This window comes from Oncorhynchus nerka, linkage group LG10 (genome assembly GCF_034236695.1).
Source record: "Oncorhynchus nerka isolate Pitt River linkage group LG10, Oner_Uvic_2.0, whole genome shotgun sequence".
Taxonomy (NCBI): domain Eukaryota; kingdom Metazoa; phylum Chordata; class Actinopteri; order Salmoniformes; family Salmonidae; genus Oncorhynchus; species Oncorhynchus nerka.
Genome location: NC_088405.1, coordinates 29,469,191 through 29,496,808, shown reverse-complemented (window position 1 = coordinate 29,496,808; position 27,618 = coordinate 29,469,191). Strand labels below are relative to the sequence as shown.

General features: G+C 44.3%; 1 protein-coding gene across 1 annotated transcript in view; it reads left to right on the top strand.

Annotated features, from left to right (window-relative positions):
• tp53bp2a (tumor protein p53 binding protein, 2a) overlaps nucleotides 1-20,909 on the top strand; it is a 51,613-nt gene extending 30,704 nt beyond the window's left edge. Inside the window, 16 exon segments of the mRNA XM_029669423.2 lie at nucleotides 2,777-2,975; nucleotides 3,271-3,452; nucleotides 3,749-3,913; nucleotides 4,120-4,161; nucleotides 6,336-6,383; nucleotides 7,318-7,507; nucleotides 12,186-12,296; nucleotides 12,512-12,636; nucleotides 14,665-15,070; nucleotides 16,124-16,240; nucleotides 16,243-16,958; nucleotides 17,972-18,109; nucleotides 18,423-18,556; nucleotides 18,686-18,852; nucleotides 19,077-19,276; nucleotides 19,411-20,909. Of these exon segments, the coding sequence (XP_029525283.2) occupies nucleotides 2,777-2,975; nucleotides 3,271-3,452; nucleotides 3,749-3,913; nucleotides 4,120-4,161; nucleotides 6,336-6,383; nucleotides 7,318-7,507; nucleotides 12,186-12,296; nucleotides 12,512-12,636; nucleotides 14,665-15,070; nucleotides 16,124-16,240; nucleotides 16,243-16,958; nucleotides 17,972-18,109; nucleotides 18,423-18,556; nucleotides 18,686-18,852; nucleotides 19,077-19,276; nucleotides 19,411-19,452 (2,982 nt within the window). The 3' untranslated portion in view covers nucleotides 19,453-20,909.
• Nucleotides 20,910-27,618: the final 6,709 nt, after the last annotated feature.

Sequence of the window (27,618 nt, the reverse complement as noted above, 5' to 3'; positions counted from 1 at the left end):
CTCGCTGTCACGGGTGCCATGGTTGCGCTTAGTTTGAAGATGTTATCCGGAGAGGTGTTTTATACAACAGCCTTCTGTGTGTTCTCTTTTCAACTCCGTCTGCATATTTGCAATAAAACACCAGAATTTTCTCCAAAACCAAAATTGAAAACCGTGATTATTTTTTAATAATCAAACCGAAAATGAACAGGCCTCAAAGAGCACTAATCGCTCGGCACTACACACATGAGGTGGAAAATAAGAGAGAGTTGTGTAGATGAATTGTGGCACATGTAAGAACTGTCGTGTCTTTGGCATCATTAAAAGTGAAGGCTGTTATTTTATCAAATCAATTATCTGTAATTATTATTACGTGATTAAACTATTCATGTAAATGTAATTAACTAGGAAGTCGGGGCACCAAGGAAAATCTTCAGATGACAAAGTTACAATTTTCCTAATATAACTCTTCAGATATTTTAATATCTTATCAATTAGTCTTCTTATTAATGAATTATTATTTACGTCATTCTCATTCCAAACGTCGTAAATTGTTGGTTATCTGCACAAACCCAGCCTTTACTATAAATCATCCATACACCAATTGGCTTAAACATTTATTTAGTAACTAACTAAATAATCACAGAAATGCATAAACAAACAAACAGATCTGTTACTAACAAATGATATGGAAGATTGCCTAGTGGGCTAAGCCGATATGACGGCTTGGTGGACAAAGGGAAATGGGTGTGGAATGAGCAAGAACGGGAAAGACCAGAGGGATCACTACACACTATACTACTATAATTATATTCATTTAAATGCTAATCCTTTGCACATGAACGCTCACTCATTCGGGAATAATTGCAAACAATATATATATATTTATGCCCATGTGTCGTGATGTTTTCTGTTGGAATCCGTCTGCTAGAGAGTACGTCTGTCTGTCCCTAATGATCAGTCTGAAGTCTTTCGTGGTTAGAATGGATACTTCAGAGTACCATCAGAAATGTTCTGATAGAATAGATGTTTCGGCGGTTGTCGGTCTTCGCATCCCAGGTTTCCAGAATTTCTAGCTGCAGACTAGTAATTCATATCTAAGATTTGCTCTTATTCTGTTGGGATCGATAGTCTTGAGTTGAACCATTTCCAGGCGTGTAGCCAATGTTCCACGTGGTATGGTTAGGAAGTCTAAACCATTCGCAATCACAGAACACGCTGTGGGTTTGCTCAGTCTTGGTACTCAAACCTGTGCCACCGCAGTTTACACCGAGGTATGCGTGGTCTGAAGAGGATTCGTAACAATAGAAAAGGCGGGTCTCTGATGCCAGATCATGTCTGTGCTCACGGGGGCGGGCTAATGACTTAGTTAAACTTTAAAGGAAATACAATTCTTTCACATTAAAGGTTTAACATCATATTACATAATTTCACAAATAGTTTAATCTTTACTCATTCATTTTATACAATAATTAGATGCAAACCTCATAACGGAGGCACCTATATAAACATAGTTAGGGTAATGTGACTGTGTTGTCTTTCATGAGGTCACAAACATGAAACAAAACGGACCGGGTCGTAGCTGGCTTCTCCACCGACCATTTACACTTTCTCCAAAATATGGATATTATTGCAGTCTCAAATTCTGTAATATAGTAGAATTTGGCGGGAGTTCCTTTGTTCTACTGTTGAACTCTCTCTCTCCATACAACATGAAAAGGGGGAGATAGTCTCTGCCAGGAATTTACGACATGAGATAACAGAACCTGGGTGTTGGAGAGAGTGAGAAGCCATGATCTTTACCCAGAAAGGGCCATGTCATCACAGGACATTATTGTAGGATGTAGTGCAGTAAGCCTTTGAGTTGTGTTTTCCCCCATCTCATTAACATGAGATTCTGGTCATCAATCACTATAACCATGGTTCAAACAAAGGACTTTTTTCAGATACAGAAGCTGTAATGGCTGGATGAGGGCAATAAGCTGACACATTACAGTTTGGTTGATTTGATGGGTTTCTTTTCCTCAAGGGGTCTGTAGCTGCTGAGGCATCATGAACCATAGTCTGTTTCCGCTGGTATATTTTTTCGCTTACACTTATTTATCAAGGCTCAAGTTTCATGGAGATCAATGCTCTTGTTTCAAGAGAGACCTGTCTGCTCTCTCTCTCTCTTCCTTACAGTCTCTGGCTGAGAAGTTTTTTTTTTACTGTCCTGCCTTTGCTTGGATCAACACAGTCGGTTCCGCGCTGCGTGCCCACCTGTGCTGCCTGCCCACCTGTGCTGCCTGCCTGTCTCTACTCATCGTAACTGTGTGTTTGTCAGGGGAAGCCAGAGGATAGCACAACAGGCTTCGGAGTGTAGCCCTGAGAGAGTAGCCTTATAAGCATGCCGTCCCATCACCACAGTTCACCTGTAAGGGAGCTTAATAAGGGCACTATTTTAGGAGATTCCTGTCATGTTTATGGCGCAACGAGTAGTTCGACTTTCTTACCACAGTGATATTCGGTTTGTCACATGTTCAGTTCTAACTAATGATATGGACTGAATGCTTCACAGGATAGCATGCCAAAAGCACATTCAAGTAGAAAAGCTTCATAGACATTGCAGACAAATCACAATTGACGTACAGTAGTTGTACCCTATTGGCCTATTAAACTGAGCAGTTAAAATGATCCATTATGCAGTCTATGCAATTATAGTTATTCACTCTGTGCAGTGGTGGTTTCTGAAGCAAGCAGGGCTCCGTAACCATCCCATCTTCTTTCTCCCCTACCCCTCTCCTCTCTCCATCGTTAGGAGCAGCGCCTGCACTACCTGAAGCAGCAGGAGGAGAGGCAGCAGCAGCAGGAGGAGAGGCAGCAGCAGCAGCAGGCATCGGACCATGAGAAGCTGCGGCGTCTCAGGGAGAACGTGGAGAACCAGGAGACCAGGCTCAAGAAGGTCCGGGCCCTCAAGGGCCACGTGGAGCAGAAACGCCTCAGCAACGGCAAGCTGGGTGAGCGCAGTGTTGCAATGAAAGGGAAAGGAATTGGTTGTTCGGTCGATTGATTGAGTGGTGAATTGATTGGTGGATTTGTGTTGGACGACTGACTAATTGATTGGTGGATTTGTGTTGGACGACTGACTAATTGATTGGTGGATTTGTGTTGGACGACTGACTAATTGATTGGTGGATTTGTGTTGGATGACTGACTAATTGATTGGTTCTAACCTGTGTATCCTCTCTCTCTCTCTCTCTCTGTCTCTGTCTCTGTCTCTCTCTCTGTCTCTCTCTGTCTCTGTCTCTGTAGTGGAGGAGATAGAGCAGATGAATGGTCTATTCCAACAGAAGCAGAGGGAGCTGGTGGTGGCTGTGTCCAAGGTTGAAGAGCTCAACAGACAGCTGGAGATGCTCAAGAATGGCAAGATGGACGGCTTCAAAGACAACCAGAGCTCTGTGGCTGAGCTGGACCACCTCTACAAGGAGCTGCAGGTGTGTTTTCTTCGAGTTTGCACTTTTGGGACTATTGACAATTCCATTGTACCTGGAAAACTCAATTGTTTGAAAGTATTTTACATATGCGTACAATTTGACCCATGTCTGTATTTTCAAATCACATACGTTTAGCATGTGGCTCGTGTGGGACTCAAACCCTTAAATATTCCTACCACCGTGACCTAACTAATCAACTGAGCCGTCAGAACAACTAGTTCAAAGCCTCATATGTCCTCTACCCTGTCCTCCATCCTAGCTCAGCTGTCTGGCATGTCATCTCTTGTCCCCTCTAGCTGCGTAACAAGCTGAACCAGGAGCAGAACGCCAAACTGCAGCATCAGAGAGACAGTCTGAACAAGCGCAACCTGGAGGTGGCCTCTATGGACAAACGCGTCAGTGAGCTCCGAGACCGCCTCTGGAAGAAGAAGGCCGCTCTGCAGCAGAAAGAGAACCTGCCGGTGAGTGTACACACACACACACACACACACACACACACACACACACACACACACACACACAGAACACTTACTTTGACATCTCAAGACTTGGTCAAAGAAATGTAAATATTTACATAGTGACGCATACCCAATCAAAAGTGATAACATGAGCGCCCCCTATGGGCTGGAGAGTATAAACACACTGTATCTCTGTTTACCTCTGAAAGCCACAGATGCCCTGGCCCTCAGAGCCGGCCCCTATCAAAAAAGTAAGACTCCTCAACCCTGTCTCTCACTGCCTTTCTGCACTGACAAACAAATCACTGTCTCACAGGACTGAAATACCCTCTGATCTCTCCTTCCACAGTTCACTTGCTCTGTCTATTTAGCGTTCTTCAATCCTGGTCCCTGGGACGTGGGGAGAGTGGGGAGATTTCCCCCCCAGCCCACTACTATAACACTTGATTCAGTTATTTTAGTACCTGTCTGGAGCAACAGCCTGCACACCTGGTGGCTCCCAAAGATCAGGGTTGAAGGAGTTGATGTCACAGAGTTGATTTGCTATCTCAGTTTACACTCAACACTCCCTCTCTTCAGCCCAGCTTGGCAAAACAACTCCAGGAGAGGAGTGGAGACTAGAGCACAGGCAGGCAAACAGGAATTCCAGAGGAGATGGTTTCAGGCCTGAGCTCTGACATCACTGCCTGATATCCCTCTACCCCTCTTCCTCTGAGTTGTTTTTGACTTCTGTGGTTTCCATGGCACTATGTAAAAAAATACTCGGGTTCTGTCTTTGAAAGATTTTGTGAGGAAATTGTCAGGACATGTGAGATGTGCTGTAGCTATAAGTGGACAAGAACCACATTTATGGGTGAGGAGTGTTTAAATTGGAAACTCGAGTGGGTGAGGTTGTGGAGGATTTGCTCTGGCACTGAAACTGTTACTGAATGATTTATGATTTATTATCATTTCACGTGGTCGGCAAAATATTTTCTCGGTCAGAGGTATTTTAATAGATAAACCAAACCTCTGTCAAACGAATAGACAATCCCTGGTGATTTGGTGGTCTTATTGATTCTGACACCCGTTTCTTTCATTTTGAAACTAACTTAATGTGGGGAGTTGAGATGCATCTCTCCATTTGTGCTTACTAATCCAAGTTGTATCATTTTAATGGGACATATCCAACATTCTTCTACTTCATATTCATCTCCAGCACCACCCCAACATCAACATATTATGTGAAAATGGCAGGTTTCTATTTTTTTTTTTATCAAAAAGATGCTCACCAGATGATGTTTTAAAAAAAAAAAAAATGTATAATTGTTTCCGGATGATGTCATCACAAAACACTTTTGACATCTGGAGTGTAATCATGTGATTTTTAACTAACTACTTAAAAAGTAACCTTTTATTTAACTAGGCAAGTCAGTTAAGAACAAATTCTCATTTACGATGACGGCCTAGGAACAGTGGGTTAACTGCCTTATTCAGGGGCAGAACAACAGGTTTTTACCTCGTCGGCTCAGGGATTTGATCCAGCAACCTTTCGGTTACCGGCCCAACGCTCTAACCACTAGACTACCTGCTACTAAGCTTTGACTACTCATAGTTGGTTAAAGTCACATGATGCCCACCAGATTGTCGTAAGTGTCGCCGTATGGTGTCATCTGAAACACTTATCTACCTGTTTCCTTTTGACTTCAAACATAGACACCAGCCACTTTCACTTATGTTGATGTTGGGGGTGTTGCTGGAGATGATTAATAGGAATTTGAAAATGTTGTACATTTCCTTTTAATGTGTGTATGCCACTGTGATCACAATGTTCCCTGGTTAATATATTTGCAGAGAGAATGCCATAACGTGCAATGCTGTGTATTAGCTGTTTATGAGCAAATGAAAGTGTCTACTAAGCAAAAGGCATTCTATACCACGAGATCCCGCTACGATCTGCAGCACTAAAACTCACTGAATTAATAATAAAGTTGTGGAATGAATCCTTCCTTTAATATCCAACTTAATCCTTTTATATAAATGAAAACCACACGTCACAAATGGAATAAGGATTTCGTCCAATATTGAAGAAGTCTACCTCTCTCGTTTGACGAAGGGAAGAGCTAAGATGAAGAAAGGAGATGGCTGAAGAGGTGAAGGTGTAACATGTGGAAGCAGAGGAGCTGAAGGCTGAGTAGAGCAGGACTCGCTGAGGAGGTGGTTTAGTGACAGTCTCCCTGGAATCACGATGATGTCACCCGGCAGGCATGTTTCAACCACACTGGTCTGGAAAGGCTAGCCTGAGAGATACCAGCCTAGAATCACCTCGTCTTGCTCTGTCTAAACATATGGGAGGAACTGATCAATAGTGACTTATGTACTTGTATGGGGATTGGCTACCAGTGTGTTCAAACTGCTGTTGCCTTTTGTGTTTTTGTTTCTCAAGAATGGCATCCCTGGTAAGGAGAGGGCTACTAAAGACACTCATCCGCAGGTACAGTAACTGATGACAGAGCCGAACCTGACATAGACACACACTGATCTCTTCTGCATGACTTGGCAGAGCAGCAACAGGCATAGGATTTACTGCACCCCCCCCACACACATTTTGTTTCCAGTAACGGAGTTGATTTGATCTGTTTTTAAAGGGCACGGCTTGACTTATTTAATCTGCTCTGTTGCGTAAAGACCTTGTTTCACACAGCTGCTAAAGTTATTTTTTCCGAAACAGAAGAACTTTCAGATAAAGGCTCTGGCCGTGTTAGAAAGTAAATCGAGCTCGTTTGGTCCAAATGTTTTAGCGTTAGACTTGATCAGGCTTTATGTGGGGTAGTTGTGGAGTATTTTTCAACATTGTTTAACTCCCTTAAAGATTTCCTCCAGCGATTTAAAAAAAAATATATATTTTTTTTAATCGCTGGGTTAAATCCCCATACAAGTACATATAAATATATATATATATATATATATATATATATATATTTATTTATTTAAAAATAAAGTTTTACTGTTGAAAAGCGATATCCCAAGTATAAATTCAGTAAAGTACACATATTAAATTAAGAGATCTTTGGTTAAGTAAATCGGGTGAAGAATAAAGTGAAAAGGAGTGAGTGAACTTTAAATGAGCTTTTATCATATTTTCATCCATAACGTCAACCACTGTATTTTGGACTAGTGGCAAATGGAAGTTATAGTAACTGTCTAATCTACTACTAAGCTGAGGGAGATGCATAAGAAATATATTATTTTGGTCTTTGCGCTGTACTTTTCACTGTTAATGTAAATCTGTGAGTGACCCTGTTATTATTTTCCTCTGATGCTCCCCCACTCATAACCAGCTTGATCTGTGTGTTTGTCTCACTCTGTACTGTCTGTCTAACTCTCTCCCATTCATCCTCTCCCTCCGCCTCTCTTGCCTCCTCTAGCTGCCCTCTGATGGTCCGGTGGGTCAGCAGCAGGGTCCGTCTCGTGTGGCGGCTGTCGGCCCTTACATCCAGTCGTCCACCATGCCTCGTGGCCCAGTGAGACACGAGCTGCTGGTCAAACCTGCTGCCTACCCCGATGGCACCGCCACCCTGCCTACACACCCAGAACCCCAGGACAAAGCTAACACAGGTGAGATGGTGACCTCGACCTTTCACCTTTCCCATCTCTCTTCTTCCCTCTTAGCCCGGGCAAAGTGAGCCCGCCAACTACTCTGCTGAAGTCTCCACTTCACCTCTTTTGCTCAGTCTCTTTTAACTATGGTGGGTACTCTATACCTCAGTTGAGTGATTAACAAAGTCACGATGACGAGCTTGTGAGAGGTTTGACATGTGACTGAGTTCCCCACCCTCGGCAGGAGCCAAGGTTTCTGGGATACCCCTGTTAGTACAGACGGGCTCTGGTTGTGACGTGACTCTAAGCTCAGAAGGTAGCCTACTGCCTGTGTCCTCTGGTGGGACTGTTTCTTCTACCAATGCCCCTAACCAGAGATCTAGGATCAGTTTACCCTACTGCTAATTTTAACCTAAAACATTAAAGGAGTTGAAAAAATACCTGACCTTGAATAAGTGGTTAAAGGCTAATGAGGTCTCTTGACAGCCGTGACACATATATTGTGCTGCGATTGAATCAGCCATGAGGCTGTTGCTGTGTTTTTCCTCCACTCAATGGAGACTTAACTTTGCCAGGGTGGAATTCCAGCCCTCATGTTGCTGTGTCATTGTGCAGTCAGAGGTTGAACCAGGGAAAGCTCAGTGGTATCCTCTTCAGTTTGGTAACATAGCTACTATCAATTTACCTAATCTACTGTACATTAGTGTTCATTTCATTCTGTAATAACATATTTTTTCCACCAGAGGGGGTATCATGCAGTTTGCCTTGAGGTAGAATGATAATTTTGCCCTTTATCACATGCTTCGTAAACAACAGGTGTAGACTAACAGTGAAATGCGTACTTACGCATATTTCCCAGAGATTGATTTTTTAAAAATATGAGAAAAATAAAAACACAAGGAATAAATACACAATGAGAAACGATAACTTGGCTTTAAACAGTACCAGTCAAAAGTTTGCACACACCTACTCATTCCAGGGTTTTTCTTTATTTTGCAATTTTCTACATTGTAGAATAATAATGAAGACATCAAAACTATGAAATAACACATATTGAATCATGTAGTAAGCAAAAAAGTGTTAAATAAATCTAAATATACTCTATTTGAGATTCTTCGAAGTAGCCACCCTTTGCCTTGATGACAACTTTTCAGTTCTTGGCCTTCTCTCAACTAGCTTCAACTGGAATGCTTTCCCAACAGTCTTGAAGGAGTTCCCACATATGCTGAGCACTTGTTGGCTGCTTTTCCTTCACTCTGAGCACTTGCTGGGCACTTGTTGGCTGCTTTTCCTTCACTCTGCGGTGCAACTCATCCCAAACCATCTCAATTGGGTTGAGGTCAGGTGATTGTGGAGGCCAGGTCATCTGATGCAGCACTCCAACACTTTCCCTATTTGTCAAATAGCCCTCACACAGCCTGGAGATGTGTTGGGACATTGTCCTGTTGAAAAACAAATGATAGTCCCAATAAGTGCAAACCAGATGGGATGCGTATTGCTGCAGAATGCTGTGGTAGCCATGCTGGTTAAGTGTATCTTGAATTCGAAGTAAATCATGTGTCGCCAGCAAAGCACCATCACACCTCCTCCTCCATGCTTCACGGTGGGAACCACACACGCGAGATCATTCCTTCACCTGCTCTGCGTCTCACAAAAAGACAGAGATTGGAACACAAAATCTCACATTTGGACTCATCAGACCAAAGGACAGATTTCCACCAGTCTAATGTCTGTTGCTCGTGTTTCTTGGCCCAAGCAAGTCTCTTCTTATTATTGGTGTCCTTTAGTAGTGGTTTCTTTTGCAGCAATTTGACCATGAAGGCCTGATTCACACAGTCTCCTCTGAACAGTGTATGTTGAGATGTCTGTTACTTGAACTCTGTGAAGCATTTATTTGGGCAGAAATTTACGAGGCTGGTAACTAAAAGCTTTTCCTCTGAGGCAGCGGTAACTCTTGGTCTTCCTTTCCTATGACAGTCCTCATGAGAGCCAGTTTCATCATAGCGCTTTATGGTTTTTGCAACTCTACTTGAATAAAAGTTCTTAATTTTCTGTATTGACTGACCTTCATGTCTTAAAGTAATGATGGACTGTCGTTTATCTTTGCTTATTTGAGCTGTTCTTGACATAATATTGACCTGGTATTTTACCAAATAGGGCTATCTTCTGTTTACCAACCCTACCTTGTCACAACACAACTGACTGATCAAACGCATTAAGATGGAAAGAAATTCCACAAATGAGCTTTTAACAAGGCACACCTGTTAATTGAAATGCATTCCAGGTGAATACCTCATGAAGCTGGTTGAGAGAATGCCAAGAGTGTATAAAGCTGTCATCAAGGCAAAGGGTGGCTACTTTGAAGAATGTCAAATATAAAATGTATTTTGACTTGTTTAACACTTTTCTTTGGGGGGGTGATTCCGAGGGGGAAATCTACATGATTCCAGGTGTTATTTCATAGTTTTGATGTCGTCACTATTATACTACAATGTAGAAAATAGTCCAAATAAATAAAAACCCTTGAATGAGTAGGTGTACATTTTTGACTAGTACTGTATATACTGTACGTATAGGAACTCAGCTGGGGTCTCAATTTAATGTTGAGCGTTAGATTAAATAATACACAAGGTGCAATATTAAAATTTGGTTGTTCATATGCAGTCACTCAATTAGCCCATGCCAGCTATTTATTTATTGGTAAGTTAGTCTAGCTGGCCAGCTATCTAAACTTATAGTTACCGGTGTGGGGCCCATTGATCATCAGTTATCATATAAAAAATGGCAGAAATGTGTCTCTCCGCCTCAAGGCAACATGAGTAGAATTGCAGGAAATGAACTTTAAAACTAAATGTTCTCTTCACTGTCACGAGGGAACGCCGCTAAAACGCTTATACTACGGGCTTTGATTCAGTCAGATTGCATAAATACAACACACACACACACACACACACACACAACCAGTGAAAGGCCATGCACAGACGCTGGCCTGTTATTATTCTCTACTCACGCACTTGTTCACTCACTCGTTCAGTCTGCCTAAAATAACTCCCCCAGTAGGAGTGTGTGAAAGAGGGAGAGGGGGTGACATTAAAAATCAATGATATGACACCAAAGCTGGTGATTTCAACTGCTAAACACAGCACCACAAGGGACCTCCTTCCCTTTTGATCTATCCTCCTTTTTTCCTCTTCGGTCCATCTTTTCCTTTACACGTAGTCTCCATTGGAAGCCAGGGAAACGTAGGAGTTAAAGTACCAGATTTTCCCTAGTCTGCTGTGATGTTGCCTGCGATCACTTCTGCGTGATGAGCCAATATGCAGTGGGAAAGAAGAGGGGGACCGATTGGAAAGGGAAGAGGGGAATCTGCAGCCTGTCCAAACCCCTCCAGAGCTCTTCTCCATCGAGTTGTAGACTGACGGGGAGGGTCCCTGCCTGGTCCCAGATCCAGCCAGGCCATCTGCACCCCTCACCATGCCCACACTGGGCCCCCTGCTTGGGCCTGTAACGGACCGGACCTCTGGATATCTAAGGCTCCTACCTTTTCTGTCTTGTTTGCGTTTTTGTTTATTTTAGAAGCCATGTTCCTGCTTAAGCCTCTGAAAGACTTGCGGGCTAAGAGAAAAGGTACACACTCCCTCTGGTGTTGTGCTGTGCTCTGTGTGTATGTGCTCTCTCTGTGTGTGTGTGTGTGTGTGTGTGTGTGTCAGCTTGATGTGTGTTACCCTTTCAGTGGATGCAATATGGGCTTAGTTGTGTGTGCATGTTAGAGAGAGGGAGAGAGTGTGTGTGTGCGCATGGGTATGTTTGTTGTGGGAGAACACAAAAATACATTCTTATTTAATGTTTTCATTGTCATCTCTTTTTCTGCCAGATCTCTGTTTGTGTTGCTGTGAGGCGATACTGCCTGTTTGTTGAATTAAACTGTGCCCGTTCCCATTTTCTTTCCACGCTGGATTCCTCTGCGTCTCTAACTGGGTCAGTTGGAACAAACACATTACCTCCAGCAGAACTGACGGTCTGACAGCCATGTGGTTTCAGACTGGCCCAGTCAGCTCTAAATCAGTTATTGAGGAGATGTGGAAGATAGGAAGAACTAGATCTACCACATTTTGCACTCCTGTACTGCAGTGCACGTTTTGCCCTCCTGTACTGCAGTGCACGTTTTGCCCTCCTGTACTGCAGTGCACGTTTTGGTTTTTGCCCTCCTGCACTGCAGTGCACGTTTTGGTTTTTGCCCTCCTGTACTGCAGTGCACGTTTTGGTTTTTGCCCTCCTGTACTGCAGTGCACGTTTTGCCCTCCTGTACTGCAGTGCACGTTTTGGTTTTTGCCCTCCTGTACTGCAGTGCACGTTTTGTTTTTTTCCCCGGCACGACACGGTGGATTCAAATAATGAAAGCTTGCCGACGACTTTGCTATTTGAATCAGCTGTGTAATGCAACGGCAACAAACCAAAACGTGCACCCAAGGGGAGACACAGGATCGAGTTTAGGAAACCCTACTGTACGGTCTTCATTTTCCGGAGGAAAGGGAAGTCCCAGTCACAGGGGTTTTCCTGTATATTATAGCCCAGCTTCGGCCAGAACTTGTCTAAACATATTTGACTTACCATTGGTTTGAATTGAAAGTATTGTTAGAAAACACCCCTTAAACCACAACTCCCTTACCACACCCACCCCCACCCCCTCTCTCAGGTAAGCTGGCAGAGTGGGGCACTTCTGGACCAGAGTCCAACAGTAGTAGTCATGGGTCATCCTCCATACTGCCCAGAATGACCTCTGACTCCAGCGCTAACACAGAGCAAGGTAACCACCACCTCAGCCCAACCACACATAAATGTTACTCCAAGACTCGACCACACAATGACTAGGTATGTAGTGGCCAAATCATATCCGCCTGTCCACACAAACATGGCTATCTTTGAATTAGATACACAGTCCAGATAGGGTTGTGCCATTGTTTTCCCTGTTTGTGTCTAGTTGTTATGTTATGGTAACACCTGCGGTGGTGTTGTGTGTAGGTGAGACGGAGAGCATGAAGAGGGACCGGCGGGTGCGTCCGTTCTCCATGTTTGAGCCCACTGAGGTGCCCGCCTCCTCCCTCCGCAAGAACCAGAGCAGTGACGACCTGGTCAGAGACGCCCAGGTAAGAACAGTGCAACTGAACCAAAATGGTCGCTTTGCTGCTTTTACTGCGGACCCAAAATAACTGGTGTCCAGGAAGTTGAAAACGTGAACTTCAATTGAACTGAATCCAATACCTGCCGACCTTCCTACCAGCAGCTTAGAGTAGTTTCTCCAATGCACACGCATACAGTGCATTTGGAAAGTATTCAGACCCCTTGTCTTGTTTCATATTTTGTTACGTTACAGCCTTATTCTAAAATGGATTAAATAGAAATAAAATAATCCTCAGCAATCTACACACAACACCCCTTAATGACAAAGCGATAATTTTTTGCAAATGTAAAATGTATTAACATTAAAAAACAGACCTTATTTACATTAGTATTCAGACCCTTTGCTATGAGACTCGAAATTGAGCTCAAGTGCATCCTGTTTCCATTGATCATCCTTGAGATGTTTCTACAACTTGATTGGAGTCCACCTGTGGTAAATTCAATTGATTGGACATGTTTTGGAAAGGCCCACACCTGTCTATATAAGGTCCCACAGTCGACAGTGCATGTTGGAGCAAAAGCCAAGCCATGATGTTGAAGGAATTGTCCTTGGAGCGCTGAGACAGGATTGTGCCGAGGCAGAGATCTGGGGAATGGTACCAAACAATGTCTGCAGCATTGAAGATCCCCAAGAACACAGTGGCCTCCATCATTCTTAAATGGAAGAAGTTTGGAACCACCAAGTCTCTTCCTAGTGCTGGCTGCCTGGCCAAACTGAGCAATCGGGGAGAAAGGCCTTGGTCAGGGGGGTGACCAAGAACCCCATGTTCACTCTGACATAGCTCTAGAGTTCCTCTGCGGAGATGGGAGAACCTTTCAGAAGGCCAACCATTTCTGCAGCACTCCACCAATCAGGCCTTCACGGTATAGTGGCCAGACGGAAGTCAACCCTCAGTAAAAAGGCACATGACCGCCCGCTTGGAGTTTGCCAAAAGGCATGAGAAACAAGATTGAGAAACAAGATTCTCTAGTCTGATGAAACCAAGATTGAACTCTTTGGCCTGAATCTCAAGCATCTCGCCTGGAGGAAACCTGGCACCATCCCTACGGTGAAGCATAGTGGTGGCTGCATCATCATCATGATGTGGGGATGTTTTTCAGCGGCAGGGACTGGGAGACTAAGATGAACAGTGCAAAGTACAGAGATCCTTGATGAAAACCTGCTCCAGAGTGCTCAGGTCCTCAGACTCGGGCGACGGTTCACCTTCCAACAGGACAACGACCCTATGCACACAGCCAAGACAACGCAGGAGTGACTTTGGGACAAGTCTCTGAATGTCCTTGAATAAGAGCCCGGACTTGATCCTGATCGAACATCTCTGTAGAGACCTGAAAATAGCTGTGCAGCAACGCTTCCCATCCAACCCGACAGAGCTTGAGAGGATCTGCAGAGAAGAATGGGAGAAACTCGCCAAATACAGGTGTGGCAAGCATGTAGCGTCATACCCAAGAAGACTCCATGCTGTAATAACTTCCAAAGGTGCTTCAACAAAGTACTGAGTAAAGGGTCGGAAAACGTATGTAAATGTGATATTTATTTTCTATATATATATATATATATAAATTAGCAAACATTTCAAACTGTTTTTGCCTTGGCATTATCTGGTATTATGTGTAGATTGAGGGGGGAAAACAATTCAATCAATTTTAGAATCAGGCTAACGTAACAATGTGGAAAAATTAAAGGGGTCTGAATACTTTACGAAGGCACTGTATGTACCTACCATACAAACACATGTACACAGTACACCTTCAACAGGACATTTGATCCCCAATGGGGTCTTCCATGCAGAACTTTGAGTGGAAGCCTGTGAGTAATGGGGTTAAATGATACGTTCTATTGTAATGGGTTAACTGTAATGTAATTATCATGAACATTAGCTCTTGACATCGTGTGTGTGTGTGTGTGTGTGTGTGTGTGTGTGTGTGTGTGTGTGTGTGTGTGTGTACCTATCTGTCATCTAACCAGCTCCTCTGTCTACTCCTTTCTCCAGTCTGCTCCTAAAGCTGCAGTCAAGGTGCCCCCACCCGTCGCCAGCAAACCGAAAGCCCCCAGTTGCGCCCCCTATGGCAAGCCAGGCCTCAACACCGGTACCTTCCCCAAGGCCAAGCCCCCCAGCCAGCAACAGCACCCACAGGAGGCGGCCAAGGCCCGCGTCCCACTGCCCCCATCCCAGAGCCAGACCCTGCCCCTGCCCTCCAAGCAGGACCCCCCTCTGGCAGCCACCATAAGACCCTTCACACCAGAGCTGCCTAAGGACCTGAGCAAGCCCCAGACCCTGGCAGCCAGCTCCATCTACTCCATGTACACTCAGCAGCCCACCCCAGGCAAGCCCTACCCACCGGCCATACAGGGGTCTCTCAACAGGAGCCAGAGCCGAGGCAACGGATTTGTCAGTGGTAAGACTACCTTCTGGTTCCTCTTCATTTCCTGTTGACTGTATCTGGACTACCGTCTGTCTGGAGACATTTGTCTATTTCTCTAAAGAATGAATGAAGAGGATTGATTTCGCAATGTGACTTTGCCAATCAAGGCCGGTATGTGAACCATGGCTCCAAAGCATTTCACTGAACACCAGTGTACTAGAAACAGTGTTGTCTGCTCTTGTTATTTTCTTTGTTCTACACTGACTGGTAGATTAACTCCTAACAGAGACTTTAAAGCAGGCTGACGTCAGTCCTATGCTATGTACCTAGGAGAGTACAGTGATTCATTTAGCCAGCGGAGAGGGTCCTGACTCAGAACAAGCTGCAGTTAGTGAATCTAATTAAAGATAATAATCCCTGAGGCATGGCAACCGATAAATGAATCATTAAAGCAATCCTCCTCGTCACCCTGTTAGTGTTAACGGGTTGCACATACGCAGATATGTCTGACTAAAGTGAAGCAGAGGACATGAACTCTCTGGAGTCTCCAGTGGCCAGGAAAAATGTGTGGTCCTAGTTCTGATAAGATGATATACGTATAGGATATAACAAGAACCTAGAGTATTTCCTGGTCAGGTCACATGATCAGAAGAAGCTCTTGGGTCTTTCTGACAGTGGCTGTGTCCTAATTTGTAAAAGTGAGGTATTTAGTGTACTTGGAGACTTCACTAAGAAGTCCATAAGGCCAGGGTGCACGTGTCATCCCTGCCCTGTGGATCTCCCTCAAGTCAAATCCACCAACCTGACCTGGCTGACGAATGGTGACACACCAGTGCTTAGCCATGCAGTCAGGAGAACCACCTTCTGTTACAGCTCTGATCCTCAAACACACATCCTCACGTAGGCTACTCCCACTATAAACATTCTAAGCTGTGTGTTGCCTGCCTCAACAACAATAGATTGAAACGTTATATTTTCGCCAATCCTTGTCCTGGAGTGTTGTTGTGTACCAGCAGGAAAATAGGTTGTCTAGTTGATGGTATCTTCAAAGACCACTTTAAAGTCTGACCTATTCTCTGTGTGTAGTGTACGGTAAGCCTGTGATCTCCGGTGGTGGCCCCCAGCAACCAGAGAACCCATACAGCGAGCAGCGGCACTCCCCAGACCAGCCCTCAGAGGTGGACCACGGGGCACAACAGGGCCCCCCACCGAGGGCCAGCAGGGGGAGACAGAGCGCACCCCCCGTCCCCTCAGCCCCACCAAGCTGCTGCCCTTCATCTCCAACCCCTACCGCCATCAGAGTGACGGGGACCTGGAGGCCCTCAGGAAGAAGCTGTACAACGCTCCACGGCCCCTGAAGAAACGCAGCTCCATCACAGAGCCCGAGGGCCCCGCAGGGCCCAACATCCAGAAGCTGCTTTATCAGAAGACCACGCTGGCTGCCATGGAGACCATCCTCACCACGCCCACCACACCCGAGGCTGTAAAGGATGCGGGAGGGGCGTTGCCTTGTGTTCCAGGTGCCCAGATTGTTGGGGAGAGCAGCCAACCGGGAAGTGTGAAACTGGAGGTGCGTGACGTCCCTCCTCCCACCCCTAACCACCACCTCCCACCCCCAGCAGAACAGACTACCCCACCAGCCATCCCAGAGGGAGACAGAGAGGAGTTCACGCCCCCTCCCCATCCACCCCACCCTGCCCCTCGACCTGACCAGCCGCGGTTCCCCCCACCGCCCCCTGCTGCTGCAGGCATGGAGGAGCCCAGCCCACCCAGCCTGCAACCTCCTCCAGAGAGTTTCATGGAAGAATTCCCCCCCTACCCTCCACCACCTTACCCCAGCGGGGCTGAGCAGGAGATCCTGGGGGAGGACACCTTCAGCATGCAGGCACCGGAGGTCACAGGACAGGTCACATTGCCACCGGTAAGGAACCTCATTTTAAGTACCTTCCATGACACCCATAAACACCAGCCCACAATCAGACACAACCATTCTACTTGCTGCAAATACCTTTAACATCACAGTCCTAAGCCATATTAACAATAGCCAACTGTACTTTACTCTACAGTACTCTATGTGCCTCACTTGTTGTTTCTCATGGTTGTCCTGACTGTTCAGGTTGTACAGTACATGTTCACCTCCGTTGACCTCATCTCACCCTGGCGAGCTACCCTCCACCCTCTCACAGGTTATATAAGCACAGTAATCCTGATCAAGTTTTGTAGAAAGTGGAACCTGTTCATTATGTCCTAATCTGACCTAAAATGGCTGCATTTCAGTAAGCATTCACATTCCCTCGTCCAAAGCTGACATTGAAATGAGCTTTGGTTATTTTCTGCCCTGTAAGTAAACAACAAGCTGCATTCCATTGTTGATCCCACACAGGCAGGTTTGTCAGTGGGGTCCTACCCTTTGGAGTGTTGATGAGTGGTCTGACCCAGTCCTTGCACTCTGCCGCTAAACCCAATGGACAGCTGTTAAGACCCCAAAAAGGGCCCTTTCTTTCATGTGGCCAGTAATAGCTTATCATCTGGTTGTGTAATAATCTGGATGTTTAGGAAAACTTCCGTTTGTTTCATGACTGGTTTGGCTCTGTTAGTCAGGTCAGTATTGGTCTAGTTGCAGAGGGAACAGGTCCCTTCAGTCTTGAGTAGATACTGTTATTCATTCCAAAGATACTCTGGATGTTCATTCCAATCGTTTATGCATTGCATCCAGTTTCTTAATATTTAGTGGATTGGAACCCATTTATATGAACAGCGAGTAGATTGTTTTATGCGACACACACAGACGTGCACAAATCAAATCCATCCAGACAGAGCACTAGCGAACACCCTCAGACACTTCCTCGTGAGAGCGTGTCATCTTGGCTGTGTGATATCACCTAGGTGTGACGTTGTGTAAAAAGTGTACTCATCTCCGTGTGTCTGTACTAGGGGAAGAGGACCAACCTGCGTAAGACCGGCTCCGAGAGGATCGACCACAGCATGAGGGTGAAGTTTAACCCCCTGGCTCTGCTCCTGGACTCCTCTCTGGAGGGAGAGTTTGATCTGGTCCAGAGGATCATCTACGAGGTAACATTTCTGGATGTATAGACACTGTAGTGAATACCGTATCATATCTCATGAAGTGGACCTCTAAGTTATTTTTATTTGTTTTTTAAAGGTTTTCACAGAGGAACAGTGTTTACAAGTGCTTGTGTGTAGTGAAGGGTGTAATGGCAGGTTAGCATGGTAGCTGGTAAACCATCGTACTGAAAAGGTTTAGTCTTAACGTTTTGTAGTCTTAGCTGTTAGCTGATGATAATTTGTACCGAGTGTGTATTGTGTAAAATAATGTGTGTTTGTGAAGTGAGTTGTAAAGATCCACCTCTCTCTCCTGTCTCAGGTGGAGGACCCTAGTCTGCCTAATGATGAGGGGATCACAGCCCTCCACAACGCAGTCTGTGCCGGACACACAGAGATCGTCAAGTTCCTGGTCCAGTTTGGTGTCAACGTCAACGCAGCCGACAGCGATGGCTGGTGAGTGGATGCTACCAACAGCTCTGATTCTGACTCTTAACACAAGCCAGCGAGGGAGTCTGACACGTACATTTTTTGAATGCAATGCTTTGTTTTTTCTTCCTTTCTCTTTCTACCTCTCTCTCTCAGGACGCCGCTGCACTGCGCGGCCTCCTGTAACAACGTGCAGGTGTGTAAGTTCCTGGTGGAGTCGGGAGCAGCGGTGTTTGCTATGACCTACAGTGACATGCAGACGGCAGCGGATAAGTGTGAGGAGATGGAGGAGGGATACACCCAGTGCTCCCAGTTCCTCTACGGTCAGTAGTTCAACAGCTACTGGTACAAATAGCCTCGAGTGCTATGTCAGGGGAAAGTCTCTGTTTCTCTTTGCATTGAAGAGACAGTGGGCAGTGTGGTTGTTGATGATGCTGTACTAGTGATGGTGTATTTGGATGCACACCTGTAGGTGTCATCTGCATTTGTGTGTATATTTCTGTGCGTGTTCTTGCTCCGCTAACACCCGGTCTCCTCTTTCCTCCAGGTGTGCAGGAGAAGATGGGCATCATGAACAGGGGCGTGGTGTACGGCCTGTGGGACTACAGCAATGACAATTCTGATGAGCTGGCGTTCCATGAGGGAGACTGCATGACCATCGTCCGCCGAGAGGACGAGGACGAGACCGAGTGGTGGTGGGCGGGCACGGGCGACACGGAGGGGTACATCCCTCGGAACCTTCTGGGGGTGAGTCGCACTGTGTCAGAACTGCGTTTCGTCAAGTTAAACATTTTACTGAATAACTTTCCATTAAGATGTTGACTGGTTGCTAGTGTTCCAATGTATCTAATAAGGTGTTTGTGTGTCTGCTTTCTCAACAGCTTTACCCAAGAATTAAGCCCAGACAGAGAAGCCTGGCTTAGACCCCCTGTCAATCCTGAACTGTAAATATATCAGGAGGCATGGACACTGGCTGCATCTCATTGGTCCAATACCGCTCCTCATCTTCTCTCCTTCATCTGCTCTGATCTGTGAAGTAATATGGGGGAAGATTGAGATGGAGCAACAATTGAGATGCGGGTCCACACATGCTTTATTTAATAGGACCGTACAAGGAGAGGCCAACAATCACGTGAAGAAACGTTGAGACCAAACCACATGAAGGATTTTAAACTGACCCAAGAACACTACAGACGGGCCTATGACCACTGACTTTGGCCCAACTGAGGCACTTTTACATACCAGGAGAAGAGGTTTTCCACACTTATTTTCCCAGACCACTGTGTGTGTATAAGACACTAAAGGCATTATGTTTCTCTACATGTTTTGTCGTATTGTTTTCCGATCAAGTATCTGCATTTATGGATATTGATCAGAATGTCTGGGGATAAATGTAAAATGGAACAAACAGTATTTTTATGTTGAAAGGTGATTTTTACACTTTTACATCGTTTTTAAAACTGTTATTCTTTCATGTATACCCTCGTCAGAAAGAGCTGGAGCTGAACAATGTGTTGAGTGAATGAATGAGTGTAATACATGATGAATGTGATGAATTTTGTATGAACAGGTATTCTGTTACCTTATGTCATTTCCTGTTTTTAGTGACTGTGTCCCACTCAGTATAACTACAATAGAAGCCCATGTTTCAGGATTGACCCTACTGTACTGGCAAGGGTTAATGTCTGAGTGTGTACCACTATTACCACTCTTCAACTTATCAAACTGGGAATGAAATGATGAAACGTATGTTTGGTTGGTGAAACGTAGCCTATACCACTGTTGAATGAGCTATTGCTTTTGACTCTTGTTCTTCGATGATGCTAAGATAGCCTGTGGTACAGTATATTTTCTAAGTGGGCAGATATAAGCAGCACTCGTTATATTTCTCTACACTGGCTTAATGGTGGAGATATGACAAACGGATAAGTACTACAGTTGTGCTATTGTCACAATAGACATTCCTCGGAAACTATGACATCACTAGTGGAATCCACGTGTCATCTGTTTCTAAAATGGTGTCCCTGCATTTAAATGGACCATTTAGCCATGTAGGAAGGATGAGAGGGTTAACTTCAAGGAACCTTATTCACACGCTATGTAGCTTGGCTTGAAGAATAACAGATGGTAGAGATGAATGCTTATAATGTCAGACAAGGTGTCTTTCCTTAAAATCTCTAAAGCAAGTTTAATGAAAACTCAATCGGCTCATTCATAGTAAGGAATTCGGCATCAACTCGTCAGATTCAACAGATGGATTTATTTTTGTTACGTTTTATTATCGTTCTTTTTTTGTTTTGTCCAACTATAACCTCACATGTAGAATTGTAAACATTTGCAATAAAATACGGACCTTCCGGATCCGGTGGCATGCATTGAATCTTGTGGTCTTTTCGTGGCTTTCTTTTGCAAATTATAATGACTAACGGACTTTTTTCCTAAAACTTGTCAATACTAAACATCCTATTAGGTGTGGGACAGTCATTGTGTGACTAGAAATAAGTAGCAGGTCTATGACGCTCCAGCAGCTGGAAATTGTTCCTCCCCAATTCAACTCTGGGAACACGGCGGCTCTCAACACCAGACCATGGTGCATGGTTTACCAACTGATACAGAAAACATCAATGTAATTTCAATGTATGCTACAAAATCCTTGCAACCAATAGAATGGGAGGGGTAGAGTGCAGTTGAAGTGTGTCAATGAAAATAAAATAACTAATGTAAAATATACTGTGTCCATAAAATGTGTATGCAGTTGAAGTCGGAAGTTTACATACACTTAGGTTGGAGTCATTAAAACTTGTTTTTCAACCAAGTAATCTTTCCAACAATTGTTTACAGATGGATTATTTTACTTATAATTCACTGGATCACAATTCCAGTTGGTCAGAAGTTTACATATACTAAGTTGACTGAGCCTTTTAACAGCTTGGAAAATGCCAGAAAATTATGTCATGGCTTTAGAAGCTTCTGATAGGCTAATTGACATCATTTGAGTCAATTGGAGGTGTACCTGTGGATGTTTGTCAAGGCCTACCTTCAGTCTCAGTGCCTCTTTGCTTGACATCATGTCAAAATAAATCAGCCAAAACAATTGTAGAACTCCACAAGTCTGATTCATCCTTGGGAGAAATGTCCAAACGCCAGAAGGTAACACGCTCATCTGTACAAACAATAGTACGCAAGTATAAACACCATGGGACCACACAGCCGTCATAACGCTCAGGAAGGAGACACGCTCATCTGTACAAACAATAGTACGCAAGTATAAACACCATGGGACCACACAGCCGTCATACCGCTCAGGAAGGAGACACGCTCATCTGTACAAACAATAGTACGCAAGTATAAACACCATGGGACCACGCACCCGTCATAACGCTCAGGAAGAGACACGTTCATCTGTACAAACAATAGTACGCAAGTATAAACACTATGGGACCACGCAGCCGTCATAACGCTCAGGAAGGAGACACGTTCATCTGTACAAACAATAGTACGCAAGTAGAAACACCATGGGACCACGCAGCCGTCATAACGCTCAGGAAGAGACACGTTCATCTGTACAAACAATAGTACGCAAGTAGAAACACCATGGGACCACGCAGCCGTCATAACGCTCAGGAAGAGACACGCTCATCTGTACAAACAATAGTACGCAAGTATAAACACTATGGGACCACGCAGCCGTCATAACGCTCAGGAAGGAGACACGTTCATCTGTACAAACAATAGTACGCAAGTAGAAACACCATGGGACCACGCAGCCGTCATAACGCTCAGGAAGGAGACACGTTCATCTGTCCCGCTAAACACCATGGGAAGGCTCAGAGGAGACACGTTCATCTGTACAAACAATAGTACGCAAGTAGAAACACCATGGGACCACGCAGCCGTCATAACGCTCAGGAAGGAGACACGTTCTGTCTCCTAGAGATGAACGTACTTTGGTGCGAAAAGTGCAAGAGTTGAGTTTAAATTTATTTGGCTCAGGTGTATGTAAACTTCTGACTTCAACTGCAGGTTGAGAACTTTTGCAAAACAGCACAGTTGGAAAATATATGGCAAATATAAATCAAAATTGGATGGTCTTCAGAGATAGATGGGAGGGGTTGAGGGTAGCTGAAGGCTGGGACTGGATGGTCTTCAGAGATAGATGGGAGGGGTTGAGGGTAGCTGAAGCCTGGGACTGGATGGTCTTCAGAGATAGATGGGAGGGGTTGAGGGTAGCTGAAGGCTGGGACTGGATGGTCTTCAGAGATAGATGGGAGGGGTTGAGGGTAGCTGAAGGCTGGGACTGGATGGTCTTCAGAGATAGATGGGAGGGGTTGAGGGTAGCTGAAGGCTGTGACTGGATGGTCTTCAGAGATAGATGGGAGGGGTTGAGGGTAGCTGAAGGCTGGGACTGGATGGTCTTCAGAGATAGATGGGAGGGGTTGAGGGTAGCTGAAGGCTGGGACTAAAAACAAACAAAAGGTAACTATTGTCAAATATAATATTTCCGTAAAATGTATAAGCTTGAAGTAGAAGCCTAAAGTAGAAGTATTGTTGTCCATTAGTTTACTCCAATTAGGGGAGGGGTGGTGGGGTTAGGGGAAAATAAAGGAAAATGTATTTAAAAAATATATATATACACCACCGTTCAAAGGTTTGGGGTCAATTAGAAATGTCCTTGTCCATTAAAATAACATAAATTTGATCAGAAATACAATGTAGACATTGTTAAGGTTGTACATTTCTATTGTAGCTGGAAACAGCTGATTTCTAATGGGATATCTACGTAGGCGTACAGAGGCCCATTATCAGCAACCATCACTCCTGTGATCCAGTGGCACGTTGTGTTAGCTAATCCAGGTTTATCATTTTAAAAGTCTAATTGATCATTATAAAACCCTTTTGCAATTATGTTAGCACATATGAAAACTGTTTTTCTGAATAAAAGAGCAATAAAACTGTCCTTCTTTAGACAAGTTGAGTATTCTGGAGCATCATAATTTCTTTGTTCGATTACAGCCTCAAAATGGCCAAAAACAAAGACTTTTCTTCTGAAACTCGTCAGTCTATTCTTGTTCTGAGAAATGAAGGCTATTCCATGCGAGAAATTGCCAAGAAACTGAAGATCTCGTACAACGCTGTGACCTACTCCCTTCACAGAACTGCGCAAACTGGCTCTAACCAGAATAGAAAGTGGGAGGCCCCGGTGCACAACTGAGTAAGAGGACAAGTACATTATAGTGTCTAGTTTGAGAAACAGACACCTTATATGTCCTCAACTGGCAGCTTCATTAAATAGTACTCGCAAAACACCAGTCTCAATGTCAACAGTGGAGAGGCGACTCCGGGACGCTGGCCTTCTAGGCAGAGTTGCAAAGAAAAAGACATATCTCAGACTGGCCAACAAAAATAAAAGATTAAGATTGGCAAAAGAACACAGACACTGGGCAGAGGAACTCTGCCTAGAAAGCCAGCATTGTGGATTTCCCTCTTCACTGTTGACGCTGAGATTGGTGTTTATTGGGTACTATTTAATGAAGTTGCCAGTTAGACCCCAAACTTTTGAACGATAGTGTATATTCACAAGAAAATATGTTGGTTATTGGAAATAATGCAGACAATTACTTTGATGGAAGCCACAATCTACCTGCAGTATTAAAGCTGATCTACCCCCCCATTTTTTAAAATATATATTTTAAAAAGCTGCTACTATACGAGATATTGTTTGTGAGGAGATTACCTCTGCCCCCGATTTACAATTAAAACCGGTAAATTAATAATTGACAGTGCTCATTGCTTAAGTGGATACCTATTCAACCAAAGTGGAAAAACTGGAAAAGACCACCAATCGAAAATCATTCCCATAGATTCAATGTGTGGTTCACAGGCTCATTATTCACAATCATGCAGCCGAGCTTGTAGCTATGATGCTGCCCTCAGCATAAGAGAATGATGAGATTACAAACTCATGTTTGTGTACAAGGAACAATATTACTGTTTTTGCTGAGCATTGAACTTATAATTATATTGACTATGATCCAGGACATTTACATAGTGACGACACAATGCCAATTAATGAACAATGGGCAATATATGGATCCTGCAGCTCCTATTTTTGACTGTTTAGGCATTTAGGCGTACATATGTCATATCTTTTTCGTTTAACTTTTTTCTTCACTACCCACCCGTACTCTTCAAGTCTGCTAACTTACTTGTTAAGGTCTGAATTGGTTACTTATTTTGTTTTACTGTCGTTATTATTCAATTTTTGTATACCTTAAGACCAAAAATATGCTGCTTAAGAGATTTCTTATGTACGGCTGTCACTCACTGTTATGCTACACCCCAGTATTTATAGTGCCTGGCAGGGGGAACCAGGGAGAGACGGCTGGGGGCTAGGAAGGGGGGGGGGGGGGGGGATTTATAGAGATGGTCTTCTGGGTGTGGAGCAACCAATGGGTAGATTTCCCTGTGGGTCCTGCTTTTTATTTAACATCCATGGGCTTATCAACTCTAAAGATAACAATTGAATTTTAGAAAAACTATGGCAACACCAGCTATTCTCTCATGGAGTTTGAAAGGCCTTAATATTCCTATCAAGCGTTCCAGCTGTCTTGATATTCTAGAAAGAACCATATTGATATAGCAGTGTTCCAATAATCACACCTACTCCAAAAGGACACACATAGAAAAGAGAATCATTTGTACAAACTGGCTGCTTTTTCATCAGCCCCAAACAAAACTAAGGGTGTAATCATAATGAAACATAAGAAACTCAAAATCCCCGTCCTTGGTATAGGCCGAAGACCAAAAAGGCAGAATCACTTTCCTTAAAGGGTAGGTAGCATAAACCTAATGACATGTAACATATGGATTTGCATTAGAATGTCCCAATGCAAAAATACACCTCACTTTTCTATTTTTTGAGTTATTACATAAAACTGGTCAGAATGCCGGAGTCATAGCAGAAAAAACATTGTCGTGTGGGACGTAATAGGGAAGACCCAGAAAGCCAGCCTATTCCCTATAATGTAAACTCCACCAGAAAAAGCTTTTAATGTATAACTTTTGCACTCATGACTACTGATTTCAATTTTCAGCCAATTTACAAGCAAATAATTTATGAATTTATTGTTACAAATCAGCTTGCAAGGTTGCTAGCAAACTAGCCTGCCAGCGTTATCTCTACGAGCCTGCTAACGTTATCTCTACGAGCCTGCTAACGTTATCTCTACGAGCCTGCTAACGTTACGTTAGCACTGCGTGAGTCAGCCAGTTGCTTTCAACACCTAGTTTACCACTACGTTAAAAATAAACTAACATTTTGGAAATACATAATGCTATCAAATTATCAAATAATGTCACCGGCACATGCAGTTATCATAGCCAGCCAGCCAGCTAAAGTTAGTTATGTTTGCCTGCTAGCTAGGCTAGCAACCTAACTAGCCTAGCTAGTCAACCACCACGGTTGACGTAGCTAAGTAGTAAGCCAGAGAACAACTAGTCTAGTATTAATGAGGTTGTATTCAGAGAGTATATGTTGGAGGCCCTTGGTTGAGTATAGAGAGAAATAGGGTGTCTTTTATGGGAAGAGATGGTCTTCACTGACGTACAGTGCATTAGGAATGTATTCAGACCCCTTGACTTTTTCCTCATGTTGTTACGTTACAACCTTATTCTAAACTGCATTAAATCGTTTTTTTCCTCATAAATCTACACACAATACCCCATAATGACAAAGCAAAAACAGGTTGTTAGAAATGTTTGCAAATGTATTAAAAATGGAAACATCACATTTACATAAGTATTCAGATCCTTTACTCAGTGCTTTGTTGAAGCACCTTTGGCAGTGATTACAGCCTCGAGTCTTCTTGGGTATGACACTACAAGCTTGGCACACCTCTATTTGGGGAGTTTCTTACATTCTTCTCTGTAGATCCTGTCAAGCTCTGTCAGGTTGGATGGGGAGCGTTGCTGCACAGCTATTTTCAGGTATCTCCAAAGATGTTCGATTGGGTTCATGTCCAGGCCCTGGCTGGGCCCCTCAAGGACATTCAAAGACTTGTCCCGAAACCACTCCTGCGTTGTCTTGGTTGAATGCTTAGGGTCGTGATCCTGTTGGAAGTTTAACCTTCCTCCCAGTCTCAGGTCCTGAGCACTCTGGAGCAGGTTTTCATCAAGGATCTCTATGTACTTTGCTCTGTTCATCTTTGCCTCGATCGTGGCTAGTCTCCAAATCCCTACCGCTGAAAAACATCCCCCACAGCATAATGCTGCCACCACCATGCTTCACCGTAGGGATGGTGCCAGGTTTCCTCCAGACGTAACGCTTGGCATTCAGGCCAAAGAATTCAATCTTGATTTCATCAGACCAGAGAATATTGTTCAACAAACTAGAATGGTCCAAACACACGAAGACAGTCGTGAAGAGGGCACGACAAAGCCTATTCCCCCTCTGGAAACTAAAAAAGATTTGGCATGGGTCCTGATATCCTCAAAAGGTTCTACAGCTGCAACATCGAGAGCATCCTGACCGGTTGCATCACTGCCTGGTACGGCAATTGCTCGGCCTCCGACCGCAAGGCACTATAGAGGGTAGTGCGTACGGCCCAGTACATCACTGACGCTAAGCTGCCTGCCATCCAGGACCTCTACACCAGACGATGTCAGAGGAAGGCCCTAAAAATGGTCAAAGACCCCAGCCACCCCAGTCATAGACTGTTCTCTCTACTACCGCATGGCAAGCGGTACCGGAGTGCCAAGTCTAGGACAAAAAGGCTCCTCAACAGTTTTTACCCCCAAGCCATAAGACTCCTGAACAGGTAATCAAATGGTTACCCAGACTATTTGCATTGTGTGCCCCCCAACCCCTCTTTTACACGGCTGCTACTCTCTGTTTATCATATATGCATAGTCACTTTAACTATACATTCATGTACATACTACCTCAATTGGGCCAACCAACTAGTGATCCCGCACAGTGGCTAACCGGGCTATCTGCATTGTGTCCCACCACCCACCAACCCCTCTTTCACGCCACTGCTACTCTCTGTATAGTCACTTTAACCATATCTACATGTACATACTACCTCAAT